Below are 19,169 nucleotides of genomic sequence, written 5' to 3' on the forward strand. Positions count from 1 at the left end.
CTCTCACTTTGAGGGAGTGCCTGGCTTTGAGAAACCACGGCTTAAACTAGAGGTGGAAGACTCATGGCCTTTCAGGTGTTCTTGGACTACAACCCCCGTTATCACTGGCCATTGGCTGTGTTGGCAGGAGCCAGTGGGTGTTGGAGTCTAACAACATCTGGAGGCTCACAGGTCCCCCATCCCTGGATTTAAATATTGAACTGGGTAGCATGGGGTGGGGAGGGGGACCTGCATTGCATGGCTTTTCAACAAGGTTCGCAGCAATCACCAACCTACTGACTTGCTGATGCAACTGCCTCTTCGTCCAGAAAGGGGCCTTCACAGACCCAAAAAGAAGCAGATGTTCCTGAACGCTCAAGGTGTCAAACAGCACATCGTATTGAGGGCATACTCCCATCTCTGTCCTAATGGCAGCAAGTTCTGTCTCCATATCCCTCCCATTGACGATAATGGAACCAGAGCTAGGAGGGTATAGACCTGTCAGCATTGATCTGAAATAAAGAAAATAAATCATCAGGGATAACCTCACCAAAAGCTGGCGCTGTGTTGGAGCATTTCAATTAGAGATGGATAAATCCGACAATTTCAAAATCTCCCCATTTCTCATTTTTCCCAATCTTAAATTTGGTTTGTCCTGGACTTTGAGGTTTTTGTTTTAATTCACATGATAATTCATTAACCCTTTTTTTGCACATTTCTCCTAATGTATGTGTTTTTGCCTAATATGCACATTTTTGCAAGCAGTTTTCCTTATATGATGCATAGAATCATAGAATAGTAGAGTTGGAAGGGGCCTACAAGGCCATCGAGTCCAACCCCCTGCTCAATGCAGGAATCCACCCTAAAGCATCCCTGACAGATGGTTGTCCAGTTGCATATTTGAACCATTACATTCTCTACCATAGATGTTTTTGTATGTATTTTTTATTATTATTGGAGAATCACATTGTAAAATTCAGGAAAGTATGAACTGAGTTTTGGTTCACATCGTGGTTTGGAAGTAAAAAATTCATTACATTTGCATTCAAATGTCACCAAACAAATTTCTCCTCCATCTCTAGTTCAAATGCCTTGGCCAAAAACAAGCAAACAAACAAATGCAGTTCCTGAGTTAACCAAAAAAAATAAAAAAAAATCATCCCTCAGGCTGAGGTACAACGGACTGGATACTGCTGTGACAGTTGAAGTCTGTGGAATTTAGCCTCAGTCCAAGCTTGAATTCTTATCCACTCTAAGATCTGGGAAGAGGGTAAGCTATAAAATAAAATATATCCTTTTATATAAGCCTACCAGGAGGAGGGCTTTCTCCGCTGTGGCACCCCGGTTGTGGAATGAGCTCCCCAGAGAGGTCCGCCGGGCACCTACACTGTACTCCTTTCATCGCCAACTGAAGACCTTTTTATTCTCTCAGTATTTTAACACTTAATTTTAACTTAAATTTAAATTTTACTGTACTAACTCTGTATTTCAATCTTATATCAATTTTGCTGCGTGGTTTTATCCTGGTTGTGCTTTTTATACTGTATTTTGTATTTGTGCTTTTCACCTGTTGGTGGTTTGATGATGGTTTTATTTTTTGTGAACCGCCCAGAGAGCTTCGGCTATTGGGCGGTATAAAAATGTAATAAAATAAAATAAATAAATAAATAAAAATTAAAAGTAGGGCTGAGCTGAAACAGGAGTCCCTTTTTTGCAAAATAGGGATATTTGTTTCAGTATTCCTTGTGCAGAGCACAGAAACGGAGACAGAAGCATCTACCACCTGCAAAAAGTGACAACTGCTATTTCAAAGGAGGCAGTCCGTGGCTTGAGGCCCAGCGCACCCCTCCCCTTCTCTTGGTGAGTACTTTTCAAAAAGAGAAGCGATCATGATTTCACTGCAAAAGTTTGTTTGGTTTTTCTCGTAAGAGGTCACTGCTCTTTTCGAGAGTATTCCGTGCCATGCCCCCAAAATGTCACCTTTCACTGAAAAAATAATGAACTGCACGGATATGCTGTGAAGCCCAATTTAAACGTATTCATATTTGGTGGGGAAAAAAGGGCTTCACTTGGAAACTGTATGACCTAGTTTTTCAGATGACAGTTACAACTAGGGGTACTGGAGAAATTCAGTCTTTTATTTCATTGATTATATTTCTATACCACCCCATAGCCAAAGCTCTCTGGGAGGTTCACAAAAATTAAAAAGCCATTAAAATACGTTATATATAATATAAAATCATTAATGTAAGGATATAAAACACATAGCACACACGACAACATATATCTAAAACAATTTAAAACCATCAGCCAGACACAAACCAGAACCTGATCAAAAAGACTCGTTCTATGCTCCCAAATGTCCGAGAAAGTGTGAGTTCCTGCACAAAAGGAGCCCATCCACACTTCTTTGCGCAGCTACGGATGTAGGATAATTTACTTTGCTTCATTTTTTTACTCAAATTTGTTCAGTTCGTACCTGCAAACATCTATTCAAATGCAAGTGCATTTTGGGCGGGACAAGCTCACATGTTTTGAAACTTGTGTTTAAAAAATGTGTGGTTGTTTTTTTTAATAAAAATGTGTGCATTTTAAAGCTTTAATCTGTGCATATTTAGTCTGAAATGTGCACTTTTCCCATTCGAATGAAAAGAAACACATATCATAATCAAAAACAGGAGCAAGGTGAAACTCGGAGAACCTCAATGAGCTCAAACCTGGTTGATTCCCCGATCTCTGTGTGCAGATTGGGCCTGTTCAGACAACACACTAAACCATGGTTAGGCCACTAACTCTTTTGCACCATGGTTAGGAATGATTCACATGACACACTAAGTTATGGCTCACATGACATGCTAAGCCATAACGTTTAGCTCAAAATGCTAAACCAAGGTCATTGGAACTTGGCTATCCACGGGATTTCACACCTCTCCAAATGTTACAACACGGTTCTCCGCAGTTTAAAAATATATCGGTATTCTGAGAGAAAATGCATATTTACAAACATAATAAAGTATGCATTTAATTTTGAGTACATATTCCGAGATTAATTTAAGAAAGATTGTAGATCAATGAGGAAATGGAACAGAATTATGGATAACCAGGTGCCAGATAACCAGAATGTGTACTCACGTGTTTGTGTGAGAGAGAGAGGTGGGGAGGGGGGAGACAGAGAGAGAGAGATTCCTTGGTGGAAGGTGAAGCTAAGGCATATGCTAGTCTTCTTCCTGAGCTTAGCTACCATCGTCTTTTCTTATGAAGAGGCAATAAAGCCCTGGCGTCAAACATTTGAAGTGAGATACACATTTGTAGAGAAAGCAAGAATCTGGCAGTGGGCAAAGTCTCCCTCCTTGAAATGCAGCTGTAGGCAGTACCTGACTAGATGCAAGGATTCCATGAAAGCACCCATGAAACAGATAGCGTGGGAGTTTTGGGATCCTGAAGTTAAAATCGATTTCGGCGGCAGAGTTCTAAAAGTCTGAGAAACACTGACCTATATGAACTTTTTTCTTAATGCATGCTGACACTAATGCATTTCTAGTACACTTTGCCCCACCCACCCCAAAAAATAGACCCAGTTTTCCAAGTTCAGGAAAAGTCTTTCACAATAAAATAAAATATTTTACTGGGCAGCCAGTGTTTTCTTCAGCCTAAAGTGCCTTCATACGTTAGGGTTGGATCAGTGGTGCAATTCCCATTAGGCAGCTAAATTCCTGTAGCCAGAAGTACTGTTAATCAAGCAGAATAAATCTAGTATCCAGCTCATTCTTATTAGTAATTTATGTACCTCGGGAGAAACAGAATCAAGGGTGGAAAAGAAAAGAATGTTTTAATATTTCAGCAACACAAAAATCAGAAAAGTTATTAACTTTTTAATGAAACTACCTTTTTAAAAAAATGTGTCTGAGAGGGATTTTTATTTTTTGCTATGGCTGCTCACTGTTCCTATCGTCATATCCCTGAGGTGCAAAGTCTGTGTGCCTGAAAACTAAGTTACTTGCTCTGCGTAGCTGTGCACAAGAATGCTAGAAAAAGAAGTTTCCAAGAAAAGAGGTTTTCTTTGCATATTTTAATGGGAATCTATCTTTCCCGAAATTGCTACCAGTCACGTTCCTTCAAATATGTCTTGACTCATACTGATTAATCTATCACCTCTGAGCTTGCCTTCTAATTTTGTGTAATTGTTGTACGTGGGTGTAAATAAAAAAGAAAGAAAAAAGATTGCTATTGCAAAGATGTAATAACTATCAGATGAATCGATATATCTGTAATAATAAATAAAACATGCTAAGGGCATGTCTAGACAGGGCGATATCCCGGGGATTGCCCCAGGATCATCCCTGTGCATCCACATGATGCACAAGGGATCCCAGGGGCATGAGAGGGATGATCCCTCCCATGCCCTGGGATAACCGGGTCAGCTTTAATCCTGACTTTTCCCATGGTCTCAGGATCATCCCATGTGGGCAGCCATCCTGGTTTCATCCCGGCTCCTCGCAAGTAACTGCAAGGAGCAGGGAACTGGGCACTATCTTCAAAAAAATAATAATAATGGCGCTCATCTTCAAAAAAAATGGCGCTCTTTACAGATAAAGAGATGGAACTTGGCAGGGTGATAGCTCTTAAGGAGGGCTTTAGCCATGCCAAGTTTCAATCTGATCTGTTCATGCCTTGATTTTTAGGAATTTCTTGATTTTTTTCCCCTTAAACCATTCCCCTGATACTTCAGCAATGCAAAATTCCACCTGTTTGCATTTGTGGAGGATCTGTTTTCCTTTACTTTGATAATGCACAGCTGTGCATCTCCAATACATAAAACTAGAGATCTGCTGGGGTCCTCAGGGACATGAGCTCCTTTTCCCACCCCCCCTTGCTCTGGTTTTGTTGACTAGCGCTTTACTGAATTAACATTTCATTGGCTGGGCCCCATTTCTGCAGGCAATGCGGGTGTGGTTATTGCAGTAAAAAGTCCATTCAACGGACTAAACACAAGTCTATTCGTTCAACACGGCAGGCCCCTTTCATCAACAAGATTCCATTCAAAGCACACGCCCCCAACAAAGGAAAAAGTGGGAGGACAACGATACACAGAGGCTTAAGGGCACATTAAATCCACTTGGGAAAGTAATCCAGACTTTCCCCATACCAAAATAATACACAAAATGGAGGAAAAGAGGTGAGATGGGTACAGGACAGGACGATGTCATGTGACTCCCGCACTGCAATACCAGATACCAGACATGGCAAGAGTGCGTTAAACCACTTGTGTGATGTAGCTCTCTATATATGTTGATTTCCTTGAAGTAGCCCAATGCATTTCAGCCCTGTATCATATATATGGGCCTTCTTCATGGGTCAATAGTTCTAAAAATTCCCTGCAAAGATCTCTGAAAAAGATATGTCTCCATGATATCTTTGCAGAAAGTGTGGAATACCAATGAGTTAAATAAAAAGATGAGGGGGTCTTGTTTCCCAACACACAAATCACACCCAGAAAGCTAATCTGGAAAGCTAGCACCCTGTTGCAAAACAATGAACAAACATACAGGACTGTTGTCTTTCCAGCTCCATTTGGACCCAGGATTGCTGTGATCTGATCTTTGTAGAAAGCAAGGCTGAGATCTTTAACAGCAATCTTGTTGTTCTCACTGTATTCCTTAGTAAGTGACATCAGCATAACACCTACTGGGGTTTCCTCTTTGCTATACCTTTTCTGCTCCTTTGAAAGGGAACCTGAAACAGTGGAAATATAAGGATTTGGAGAGAAACAACAGAGGGTAAAAACGTCTTACGATGAATGTAGGATCTGTAAAGCACTATATAAAATGAAGATTAAGAAGTACAACGTTATAAAATGAAGGATTAAAGTTATAATAATAGATGGTGACTGCAGACCCATTCATGATTGTCAAATAGGCATGGATACTTGAAGAAATCATAGCAATGAAAAAAACAGAAAATACTGTATGAAATGGCGCAGGGAGGATTGGGGTGGCTGGAACAGGTTGGTGGTGGCCACACACCTTTCTCCCAGCACAGAACCAAGGGCACTGTCCCAAACACCATTTTCTCACTTTTTCATGATTGTGTTTTACTGGGGCCATACTCCTCATTCATGGACCAGGATGAATAACTGGAGGATCAGGGTGGCTGTAAAGGATGGTGGAGGCTAAACACCTTTCAGAAGGTCACCCAACCTTTCTGAACCAAGGCAGGACAGTGTCAAGTGCCTAGTGCCTGGCGTCATTTGTAGTTACACAAGGCGTACTTCTAGTCAAACACTTTTATTATGCAGACTGAAAACATATCAGCATTGCCTTAGGTTACAGACATAATCCATATGCCGAAATCAGGAGCAAATGTCACCAGCCCGCTTTGCTTAATAAAGACCTATATAAGCTGCAATTAACTGTCTCGGGACACAGCACCATGAAAGAGAGTTGCAAGGAGACTGCCAGTGGCCCCCACAGCCATCCTTTCCCAACCCGAGGAGGCTAAACCTAGTCCCACCCACAAGGTAGATCTTTCCAGAGAGTCACTTTTCAACTGCTCCTCCCTTCTTGTGAGAAGTCTCGCTCTCAGGTCTCATTCCCACAGTTTCACTGGGTTAGCTACTACACAAATGAATAAACTGCAGCTGGGGATCCTCCTGTTTCCCTGGTATTCTCAGTGATCCCATGTTCCCCTGCTCCAGCCAACTTGGTTCTTCAACAGCACCTTTCTCCTCCCCCTCCCTGTCTGACTCCAAATCGGTTCCCATGTCTTCTTGGGGTGCACCTGCAGAGGTGCTGGGCCCAGTCCTTACAGACAGTATTCTTTAGTTCAGTTAATCACCGTGCATCATTTAAGTGTAGAACACCAGATCTCGTCGGCTGTGCCTATGGTGACTCTGCCCCAGAAGTCCTAGTGGGCACCAGCTGCCACTGAGTGAAAGGGATAAAGCAGTTCAGTTGTTACAATCCTGAGGATCTCAGTGTTGGATTTATTTTTGAAGTTCTCTAACTCTCCTCATACAGAGCAAACAGGAGTGCTCCAAAAATAATAATTGAAAACCATAAAAGCAGATATAACGCAAGGAATGAGAGGGAGGTGCAGGGCGGGGGAGAAAAAGGTTAGTTGTGTCCTTCACAACTGAAGTAATATAAGATGGCCATTTAAAGGGGCTTACCTGTAAGATCATTAAGTCCTGGGTCTAAAATTTCCTGGCTGTACCACTGCCTCCGCCCCACTCTACCACCTCATTCAGTGCCTACATTCCTGTTCTACTACTAATGGAGGAAAGCAAGTGTTTGGCTTGCCACTGTAGACAGTGAGGCACAGGGACTGGTGGAGGAGCAGGATGAGTCCTCATCATATCCCTGCCATCTTAGAACTCCAGGATCAGAGGCAATAAGCCTGTATACACCAGTTGCTGTGGAATATGGGTGAGTGCTGTTGGCACCGTGTCCTGCTTGTGGGTCCGTGGTTGACAGCTGGTTGGCCACTGTGTGAATGGAGTGATGGATGAGATGGACCCTTGGTCTGATCCAGGATGGCTCTTCTTATGTTATGTTCTTAACCCTTAAAGAGACAGGGACCGCCTCTGGGCAACAACATTGCAGTGCTAGGTTAGATCTATGGAAACCAATTTGGGGCTTTTTAACTTCCTTCCTTTTGTTTGGGGAGAGCATGACGTTCCCTTCCCCTTTGTCTCTATCATCCTTCCTCTTCTAACTTTCTTACAGACAATGAAGATTGCAATCAATCTGATGCACACTTACCTGGAAGTAAATTCCCCTGAATTCAATGGGACTTACTTCTGATTAGACACGTAAAGGACTACATTGTAAACTCCTACCAGTTGCTAATAGAAATTGTGCTAGGTTTTCTATTGCAGCACACAAAACTGGTGTGAAAAAGAGGGCATCTGATCCTGCTATCACTGAAATGGTCAAGGGCCTTATTTCCTCCTGCCAAAAGAGGAGTTTATTAGTTTTACTTATAATATTTATGAATTGCACTCTCTGCCCAAAGGCAACCAGGGTGCTGCGGCAAACTTGAGAGCTTAGAGGAGTTATCCCCCAGCCGATAAATCAAAGCTGAAGGAAGAGGATGAACAAATTGTTTCAGGAAGTGATATTCTTTAGAATCCGAGTTTGAATCCATCAGCAAAGATGTCATTTAATTCATGGATTTTTTTTTACATGCAGGCAGTAGATCTCCGGAGGCTTTTGAAGTTTGCTTTGCACAGGTACAGCAATAACAACATAAAAGGCTCCTGGATGGATGGCTTGAACCCCTGACCCCTTCTACAAATGAGTAAGCCGTTTTTAAGGGAAATTGAGTTTCATCTTATTACAGGGGACTCATATCGCACAAGAGCGGAGGTGGGCAGCGTGTCTTCCTTTGTCCACAGACATTTAATGAAAATATATATGGGAAAGCTGTGTTATGCTAGGAAAGGGGGAATCTAATTCTAAGCTGAGAAACATAGAAAGAGCAAGTAAGCAGCCAAGTACAGAAACAAAACCAAAAAACTGGGAGGGAGGGAAATAGGTCTATGAACTGATCGGCAGCACGGGAAAAATGATAAAAGAAATGCTATTAGAGGTTAGTGCAGGAAAAAGAATCAGAAAAGATGAGTATTTAAACAATAGAGAAAAGAACTTTCAGGATATAGTCGTGGGTTTGTTTGTTTTTGTTTTTAAAGGACACACTGAATTCAAGTAGTTCCCAACTACCCCCGCAAAAAAACCTGTCCTAGTTTTTGTTTTATTATCTTGAACTCTGGTCCATATATATATATATATATATATATATATATATATATATATATATGCCGTTGTTCAGCTAAAATCCAGTGCTGCATGTCATCCACATACCGGTGATACTACAGCCCAAACCTCCAGACGATTTCCCGCAGCAGTTTCGTGCAGATGATAAATAGCATCCTGGACAAGATGGAGCCATGTGGTAACCTACAGGCCAAAGGCCATTGGGTAGAGCAGACATTTCTGAGACCATCCAGCCCCACCATGCCCCCTAAAGCTAATCCAGTTAGGTGATATGGACCACGGACCATATCAAAAGCCATTGAGAGGTCCAGGAGAGCTAACTCATCCTGTCCATTCCTTAGCATAACTCAACTACCAAGACCAATGCTGTTCCGTACCCAAGCCAGCCCAGAACCTGGAATGGAATGGATCCCAATAATCAGTATTTTATTTATTATTATTTATCTTTTATTACATTTATGTCCTACCTTTTTCTTTCCTCTTGCAATCAATGCAAGGCAGCTTACATGGTCCTCCACCTCTCCATTTTATCCTCATAACAGTATGAGATAAGTTAGGTTTAGAGACAGGGACTGGCCCAAAGTTAGCCAGTGAGATTCACGGACAATTAGGGACTAGAACCCAGAGCAGTCCAACACTCTAACTACTACCCCACACACTCTTTCTCCTTCAAGGCTACCTGGATTTGAGAAGCCACCACTCACTGCAGAACTTTGCCCCAAAATATAAAGCTACATTTCATAGATCAGAGAATCTACATAATTATTTCAGGAGGGGGCTGATCACAGACCCCTTATGGACGGTAGACACCATTCCTTCTCTCAGCAAAGCATTTACTATTCCTGAAATCAATACTCCCAACCATGCACTGGCACAATTTAAAAGCCATGATGGGCAAGAATCTAAAACACAGGTGGTACACCTCAGTCCTCCAAGAAGCTTGTCTATAATATTAGGATGTGCAAGCTGAAAAGTATCCATAACAGTGGGAGCAGACAGTGTCCTAGCCGCATCCATCTCAGACTCCATTAAAAATGTTGCATCCAAGTTGGCCTAGGGGGGAATCCGCACGTTGTACCGAGACCGCATCTAAGCGACCCCAGTGCGACGTGAAAGCGATCGTGTAACTTGCCTTTGGAAGAGCAGAAGAGCCGGCGTCCTTGCTGCCGCCGCTGCCACCACCCACAGATCTCCTCGCCGGCCGGCGAGGAGAGCTCGTCTGAAGAAGGCGGGGTGGAGAGTGGAAGAAGCTCTCCACCCTGCCTTCTTCCCCCGAGCTCTCCGTCCCAGCCGGCGAGGAGGTCTGTGGGTGGTGGTGGTGGCGGCTCTTCCAAAGGCAAGTTACACGATCACTTTCACGTCGCACTGGGGTCACTTAGAAGCGGTCTCGGTACGACGTGCGGATTCCCCCAAGGTGTGAGTAATTTTATCTGCGAAATGCATCACAAATTGCTTACAGTTAACCTTTGAGGGTCCTTTCCATTCTCGGAGGACCTACACTAAACAGGCCCTTCACCACTCAAAATAGCTCTGTTGGCTGGCATTAAGTAGATGCTCAGTTCCTGGCACTTATATCCATTTTTGGTGGGAATGTCAACAGGTCAAAACGTTTTGGTCAAGGGTTTTCCAAACCATTACAAACATTATTCATGTTGAAGTGAAAACTGATCCAGCACTGGCTCTACTTTCTATTTTTAGGGATGCCAATAGAAACGTTATTCCCAAAGCCTTGGTCACCCACTTGCTGGTTGCAACCAGGTGGGAAATTGCCCACTTCTGGAAAAGCGACAGACCTTTTGACCATCAATGCTGGTTTGATAAGATTTGGAAACTAGCTTTAAATAAGTTGACTAAACATAGCAGGTTAGCAAGAGGGGAAATAACATCAGACACATTTTTAGAAAACTGGTTGGACTTTTTCTCATTTATTAATACGAATCCTGGCGAACCTAGACCTCCAATGACTCAGGAATCCTTTTGGTCAGAGGTTCTAACTTAACCTGCATCTTTTTCTGTACAAGAAAGTATAGACTTGGTTAAGATTTCTATATTTACTAAGTGCTTATTGAAGATATGAACACCCATGCTTTTTTATAGTGGTGCTGTGGGAACATTCGTATTGTTGTTGAGTGTTTTCTTTTACTCTGTGTGTTTATTGTATTTGTCCTTACTTGAAAATCAGTAAAAATAGTATTAAAAAGAATAAGATTTCTTCACTGCCATCATTATCACAAAGTATGTTTGAGAATGAGTTCCCATTTGCGCTCGCTCATATTCCAGTTTTTCCAGCACTTGTGCTCCAATTGTTGACCCAGTCATTTCATAATCTTCAGCTCCTCAGAATACCAAGGGGCTCTACACTTTGGTCAATGACATTTGAAAGTGATTCTACCGATGCCCATGTCTATGCATCTCCGAAATACAAGCTGCCAATGAAGTCTCATTCTGGAACAACTTTGCCCCAGGAAGCAACAGAACCATCCAAATCCAATGCATATCCCTAACACACAATACTGTGCAGGTTATTTATTTATTTATTTATTTAGAATATTTATATACTGCTCCCCATTGAAAAATTTTGGAACGGTGTACAAGATAAAATAAAAATAAAAACAGAATAAAACAGTTAAAGCTAAATTTAAAAGAAGCAAAAACTGAGATTCAAGGCTGCATATTAAGGAAAGGCTTCTTGGAATAAAGATGTCTTCAGGAGGCGCCGAAAGGAGTACAAGGTTGGAGTCTGCCTGAACTCCAGAGGCAGGGAATTCCACAGGAGGGGAGCCACCACACTGAAGGCTCTTCCCCTGGTGGATTCCAATCGGAGGATGGATCTATGTGGAACCACCAGGAGCAGACCCTCGGATGACCTCAGTGACCGGGCAGGTTGGTAAGGGAGAAGGCGCTCTCTCAGGTATCCTGGTCCCAAGTTGTTTAGGGCTTTGTACACAAGTACAAGAATCTTAAACCTGGCTCGGTAGCGAATAGGCAGCCAGTGCAGTTCCCTCAGCAGAGGAGTTACATGCTGGAAAGGGGCAGCTCTAGACAACAGCCAAGCTGCAGTATTCTGCACTAGCTCCAGCTTCCGGAGCAGCTTCAAGGGCAGCCCCACATACAGCACATTGCAGTAATCCAATCTTGAGGTTACCAATGCCTGTACCACCGTGGCCAAGCTATCCCTGTCCAGGAGATGCCATAGTTGGCGAACCAACTGAAGATGGTAAAAGGCACTCTGAGCCGTGGTGGCTACTTGAGCCTCCAACGACAGAAATGGGTCTAAGAGTACCCCCAAACTATGAACCTGTTCTTTCAGAGGCAGTGCAACCCCCATCCAGAACAGGCAATGAGCCTGTCTCCCAGACTTGGGAACCACCCACCCACAGGGCTTCCGTCTTGCCAGGATTCAGTCTCAGTTTATTGGCCCTCATCCAGCCCATTACTGAGTCTAGGCACTGGTTCCAGACCTTCACAGCCTCACCTGATTCAGTTGTCACAGGGAGATAGAGCTGCGTGTCATCAGCGTATTGATGGCATTTAGCTCCAAATCCCCTAATGACCGCTCCCAACGGCTTCACATAGACGTTAAATAACATTGGGGACAAGATGGTGCCCTGCAGCACTCCATAGCTCAATTGCCAAGGGGCCGAGGACTGGTCACCCAATGCTACTCTCTGAAAATGACCCCATAGGTAGGAGTGGAACCACTGTAACACAGTGCCTCCGATGCCCATCCCACGGAGTTGATCCAGGAGGATACCATGGTCGATGGTATCAAAACTAAATGAGAGATCGAGCAGGATTAACAGGGTTGCATTCCCCCTGTCCCTCTCTCGATAAAGGTCATCCATCAGGGCGACCAAGGCTGATTCAGTCCCATAACTAGGTCGTAAACCCAGATTGAAATGGGTCTAGATAATCAGTATCCTCCAAAAGTGTCTGCAGGTTAAGTCCCACCTTTAAAAAACAACAACTTATAACTACAGAAGTAGCTACAAAGAAGAGGAAGATGCTTTACTGTTAGAACAGGAAAGCATAGAGCAAAAGAAAAAAATGTCAAAAAATGCTTTACTTGACCCACCCTGGAAGTTTTCATTGAAGAAAAACATAGCAGGACTTAGATACGTTCGCTTTTTGCTTCTAATACCACACACATTCTTCCAATAAGAGAGTGAAAGAGGAAAGCACCATGACCGTCTTAATCCAAGCCTTCCTAGAATGAAATACAAGAACGAAAACAAATATTTGTGTGTACATTTTAGGACAAATGTAAAGTACATGTAACATTTATAGCTGCATGCAGCTTCTCTCATTAAGAGGTTCAATTCTATAATCTGTGGCTTCAATCAGGATATATATTTTCTTATCGCACTACATGTGTTAATTGAGGAGTGGGCAACTTGCGGCCTACCAGATCTGTTTGACTGCAACTCCCATCAACCCTAGCCAACATAGCCAATGTTGAGGGATGATGGGAGTTGCAATCCAATAACATCTCGAGGGGCACATGTTGCCCACCCCTGTATTGATTAGTTTACTAATGCTAGGATGTCTGTGTTATCAGCAACAACTTATCAATGGCTATTGTTAATAATGTAATTATCACTGTCTGTACTTTCTGGATTTCATTTCCCTCTGATCTAATGGTTTACAATTCCATCCCCAACCATGTAATTCAACATAACAGTTCTGTTTCTTCCACCCACCCCTGCTTTTTCTACCATCTAGCTTGGTGAAAAGTTCTGGAGAACTTGAATGCTTGCACATTTTTGTAGAGTTTTGATTAATCCTAATAAAGGGATTGCCCAGGGACCAACATGGCTAGTTCTGCTTTTTTTTTTTTTAATAACACCATCATCAAATTTATTATGGTATAAGCTTTTGTGGGCTGCAGACCACTTCGTCATCTTATGAAGTGGTCTGTAGCTCAAAAAAGCTCATACCATAATAAATTTCTTATTCTTTAAGCTGCCACAAGCCTCTTAGTTATTGTTTATTAAAATGGGGCAAAAGGAATTGGGGGAAGCAACTTTTTAAAAGTCCTAAAAAGTGGGACATACTTAACCATGGTTTGTACACACAGAAATTACTTTTGCTCAGTTGGGGCAAGAGTCTAAGGAGAGAGATACTTTGCAAAACAACAATCCATTACTCCTACTTCAATATTATTAGAGGGGTCTGGCTGAAAGGAAACCCATTTATTTATTTATTTATTTATTTATTTATTTATTTATTTATTTATTACATTTATATCTCACATTTTTCCCCCCAAGGAACCCAAGGCGGAGTACGTAATCATCATCCTCTTCTCCATGTTATCCTCACAACAACAACCCTGTGAGGTAGGTTGGCTGAGAGTCTAGGGCCTTAGCTAGACCTAAGGTTTATCCCAGGAACATCCTGGGGCCATCCCTGTTCATGTAAATGACACACAGGGGATCCCGAGAGCAGGCAGGGACGACCCCGGGACGATCCCGGGATAAACCTGAGGTCTAGCTAAGGCCTATGACTGGCCCAGAGTCACCCAGTGGGTTTCCATGGCTGAGTGGGGACTAGAACCCAGATCTCCTGACTCCCAGTCCAACACTTTAGCAACTACACCACAGTGGCTCTTTATATTTACTTTACATTTAACTGCAAACTCTTGTGTAAATTATTTAGCAGGGGTGCAAAACCTCAGGCCTGCAGGCAAAATCCAACTCACCTAGGACCCTAATCTGGCCCACCAGTGTTCTCCACATGGCTATGTCCCCTTTCCTCTGACCCCATGCCTTTGACATGACCACCGATTATTCGGTGGTTTCCTAGTTTTGCACATTTTAACCATTTTAAAGGCTTAGTTAATGGCAGTAAGAGCTATAAGCTACAATGCCCTGGGATTTGTTTTGTATTTTGGTCCCTACCCCTTTGCCTCTAGCCACACCCACCACTGGCATGCAGCTCCTGAGAGGTTCTCCGAAATTGAATTTGGCCCTCAGGCTGAAAGAGGTTCAATTCCCCAATTACATAGCATACGGTAGCCCTCTATTGAGCGCCTTTTCAATATGGCATGACTTGGAAAGACAAATAAAGCAGAGTATCCTCACATTAACACAGCAGAGCACTCGAGATGGAATAAGTCCTGTCAACGGATGTTTTTCGCTCAGCAGATCAAGGATTTAATTATTCCACCAACACCATCGTAAATAAATTATTGGGAAATGGAGAGAAAACCTGTCTAGCTAGATCAGCCTTCCTCAACCTGGGGTGCTCCAGATGTGTTGGACTGCATCTCCCAGAATGCCCCAGCCTGGGGCATTCTGGGAGTTGTAGTCCAACACATCTGGAGCGCCCCAGGTTGAGGAAGGCTGAGCTAGATGCTATTAAATGTTAAGAAAGAAATGGAAGGATGAAGCAGAAGGTGGGGGGGGGTTGACTCACTGATCTTACCGGGAATTATATTGCTGAAATACCATCCAGCTATAAAATAAAGGATGGAGTCAAAAAGAATCATCCAACATGCCCATCCAAAAGTCATAGATGCTCCTTGTGCCAAGGGCTGGTATAAGTTGCGCCAATGAATTCCTGCCAACAAGAAAGGCAAATGCTAAATCTGTGCAAGGCAGTTTGCTCATAAATATTTCAGTGCCAAGTATCAACGCTGCAACGTACAATACTGAGTAAATAAGGTGTACCTAATTCCCAACAAAGTAACTGCCAGTAAATTGCTCCACTAAATGCTAGAGTCTTGTTGCTTACAATGGGATTTAAGCACACCTAAAAGAAAAACCTTCGCCGAATGCATAGGTCTTACTGTCCTGTGGTGCAATCCAATGAATACAGCTGATCTTGTGGGATTTGGCCCTTCCTATGCGATCAGCATTCCCCTTTCAGTGCCAATGCCAGTTGGGTGGGAAAAGCCTACACAGTCAGCACCTTCTACCTCGTTGCAGTATTCCCAACATATGGCACCTGTATGTGGTTCCTCCTTGGTGAAGCAGCTCAGCATGGTGTTCAGATTCCATCTGGCCCCGGCTCCCTTTTGGGGTGACTTGGTTTCTCACACAGGTTTCTCCATTGGTTACCAAAAGTGTAGAGGGAGCTAAGAATGTCATAGTAGTTCTGTGGATGCCTCTAGAGTGTTGCAGGCCATGGCATCGTATGCCCCACACTCAACTGTTTGCCTCCAGTTCTTTATACCATAAAGAACTGGAGACAAACCTGGACATAACAGAATGTCCCAGACCCACCTTGGTTAGGTAGGGATAAGGATTAGGGAACGGGGTCAACATCTTTCAGTGTGAGTGCAGAACTAAAGGTATCACTATGACTCACATTTCCTGGTTTAGAAAAGGAGGCTCAGGGGCTCACTATGCCAAAGGAAGTGAGGTGCGTGTTTAACAGGTAAAGGGCCTTTTCTGCTGTGGCACCTCAGCTGTGGAATGAGCTCCCTAGAGAGACTCGCTTGGCACCTACACTGTACTCCTTTCAGCACCAGGCAAAGATCTTTTATTTTCCCAGTATTTTAGCATCCTAGTCTTTTATCTCTTACCACTAGCCTGCTGCTGTGCAGTGTTGGATAATGTCCATAGTATTGCCCCCAAAATGCTATCAATGCACATAATAAGGTTCAATTGTTGAAACTAGAAGGACCTGATCCTGAGCACTGCCTGCATTAAAATAATAATCCAGAAATCATATAAAAGCTGCTCCAAACTCCAGTGGGGTATAAATAGAAACGACTACATAGATATCATTCATACCTATTAGGCGTCCCAGACAGACAGCTGTGCCCAGAGAGTGCTTTTTGTAACAAACAATCTTACCTATTTCTTGTCCTTCAAATAATGTAAGGAAAAACACTCCATGCCCAAAGGCAGTTGTAGAAAGAAAGCACTGCAGGGAAGGAAAATAAATGGGAGTTTTAATTAATACTACGTTAAAAACAAAATGATTGTGCCTTCACATGGGGGGAAAAGAAGAAAATATTGCAACTGTCCATTACTATGACCAAGTCGTGATTACCTTTTTTGGAAACCTGCCCAAAACAAATGTTTTACTCTCTTTTTTACAGAAATATTCCTGCCAGATCATGGGGTTGGATCAATCAATTCCTGAAAGAGTGTTAGCCTTATTGAGAGAAATATAAATCTATCACACTCTATAGCTATACAATGCATAAGACTAGAGAAGTCTAGAAAGTAACTTATTTTCTCACAGGGCATAAGGGACGCACGGATACCCTGAACTGGACAAAGTATGCCAGTGCTAAGCAACTTTTCATTATTTCATAAGGAAATTGAAAAGGGACCTGTGCTTTATCAAAAAAAGGGCAAGATATTAAAGTGCAGAATGTGGTGGAGTTCCAGAGAGATCAAATATTTTTAGAATTGGGGGTGGAGGGACCAGTAGCCATGATGGAGGGGTGTGTTTTGTGTGTGTGTGTGTGTGTGTGTGTGTGTGTGTGTGTGTGTGTTTTAAAGAATACTGGTCAAATACTGAGACATATGCCAAATGGGAAGCATACATTCATAACAGGACAGATGCATTTTTAAAACCAACCTTACCAACCATTAATTTTAATTTTTTTCCTCAGAAATAAATTCAGTGGGCAATGTTTTACTGGGGACATCTTGTGCATGTCCTACCGGCGAGCATTGCGCACAATCCTTTGAGTGGAGGTTTTGGAAGAAACAGTCCTTGTCTAGACATTGCTAAATTTACTCTATGGAATGTTGTATGTTGCAGTTTGCCTCAACCATTGTGTTCCTATTTGGGAGAAGAAACACCGTTGGTGCCAAATCAATGCTTCTTCCTTCACTCTCTACCCTTGAATAGTTTCCAAATAATTTCCCCTTTGCAATAGAATGGATATAATTCCAAAGTCTACTCATAATAAGAGTTTCACCATCTTTTTTATTATTTCAGTATGCATGATGTTGCACTGACTACAAGTCACATATCACACATGTTACTGTTCTGTAGATTTTATCAAGGGGCTAGGAATGATCTTCTGAACCCCATTTTACAATCTTTTCCTGGTCACTCAGGAAAAGAATTCTTAATGTCCCTATTACTTTGGAACTCAGACAAATCAATCACCAAGCAAGCGGCCAAGTTTTTGAACTTGGCCATTTCTTTTAGATCCTTTATGATTACTTGTCTTTTTAATAGCTAACTGTACGTTCAGTCTTTTTGTATGTAACTTTTGTTGGAATGGTCTATTGTTGTTGTTGTTGTTGTTGTTGTACAAAGGGGAAAAAGTCACGTTCCAGTCATACATATAAGTAAAAGCAACATGTCATTTTTAAGGTGCAATTCTAGGCATCTTTAGACAGAAAAAAAGTCCTCCAACTCCCCGCATTTACTGGCCAGCCATGGCTAAACATACATAGGACTGCGCATTTTTCAAAACTGTCAAGTAATACTTTCCAGATTGATTGCCTCCCATGAAACCCTTTGTGTGCTACTGGGGATGCTGGGGCATGTTTTAGGGTATGCAGTCAGTTCACCATTTAGGCCATTTTGGGTGAGAGGCATGAGACATAAGCCAGATCTACACCAAGCAGGATATAACACGTTGAAAGCAGTTTGAAAACAGTATATGGAACATGTCATGGGGCCCGACAGTTGTCAATATCATTATAATCTATTCTAAAGTAGTGGTATAGATCCTGCCACACACTTTGGTTTTATTCTGTTATAAAGTTTTAAAGGGTTTCTATTATTTTTCATCATGTTTTATTTTTAGGGTTTCAATTTTTGTGAACCTCTCAGAGAGAAATGAAAGTAATAAATAAATACATCTTCCCATTTAATTCCACAATGCAGGAGATCAGTAGTGGCCCACACTGTGAGCTCGCTGGTTGCCATTAGGGGGCTGAGTAGGAATGTTTTACTCATGTTCTGAATTGTCCATGAGTTTTTTCGCCTACTCCACACTGCAAGACCGCTAGGGAGTTTAAATAAGTTGTTTTGTCTGGTTCTTAATTTGGTCACATTTGCTAATTGGCGGCTAGGTACGGGCATACAGAGCTGGATTTGGGAATGGTGAGCATTCATAGGCACTGTTAGGGTGACTGGTAAGATCTGAGGCTCCCAGCTTTGAGCCTTGCAGCCTAGCTGGGAGATAAGGCTTACCTTTGAGGCCAACCCTCACCCGCTCAGAGCCCTGCGGCCTAAGTTGGGGGTGACACTGGAAGGTCTCCCTACCCCACAAGGGGCAGGCCCACGGGGAAGGCGAATGGTTCAGCGCCAACCCACGGGCCATGAATGGCTCACCCAACTTAGAAGAGCCTGTAAACATACTGGATACTAGGGATGTGCTCCGCTCCGATTAGGAGCGTAGAAGCAGTAGCGGATTGGCCTGCTCCGCCTTACCCAGAGGCGGAGTAGGAGCGGACCGCAGACCCCCTAGAAGCAAGGCGAAGAGAAGCGGCCATT

General features: G+C 42.8%; 1 protein-coding gene across 1 annotated transcript in view; it reads right to left on the reverse strand.

Moving 5' to 3' along the window:
- ABCA13 (ATP binding cassette subfamily A member 13) overlaps positions 1-19,169 on the reverse strand; it is a 331,836-nt gene that overhangs the window by 184,744 nt on the left and 127,923 nt on the right. The window contains exons 33-38 of the mRNA XM_063124168.1: positions 16,553-16,622; positions 15,177-15,311; positions 12,829-12,960; positions 6,695-6,741; positions 5,526-5,674; positions 273-491 (exon numbers count right to left, since the gene is read on the reverse strand). Coding sequence (XP_062980238.1) covers positions 273-491; positions 5,526-5,674; positions 6,695-6,741; positions 12,829-12,960; positions 15,177-15,311; positions 16,553-16,622 — 752 coding nt within the window. The remainder of the gene's footprint in view (positions 1-272; positions 492-5,525; positions 5,675-6,694; positions 6,742-12,828; positions 12,961-15,176; positions 15,312-16,552; positions 16,623-19,169) is intronic.

The sequence above is a fragment of the Elgaria multicarinata genome, chromosome 1 (genome assembly GCF_023053635.1).
Source record: "Elgaria multicarinata webbii isolate HBS135686 ecotype San Diego chromosome 1, rElgMul1.1.pri, whole genome shotgun sequence".
In the NCBI taxonomy this organism is placed as follows: Eukaryota; Metazoa; Chordata; class Lepidosauria; order Squamata; family Anguidae; genus Elgaria; species Elgaria multicarinata.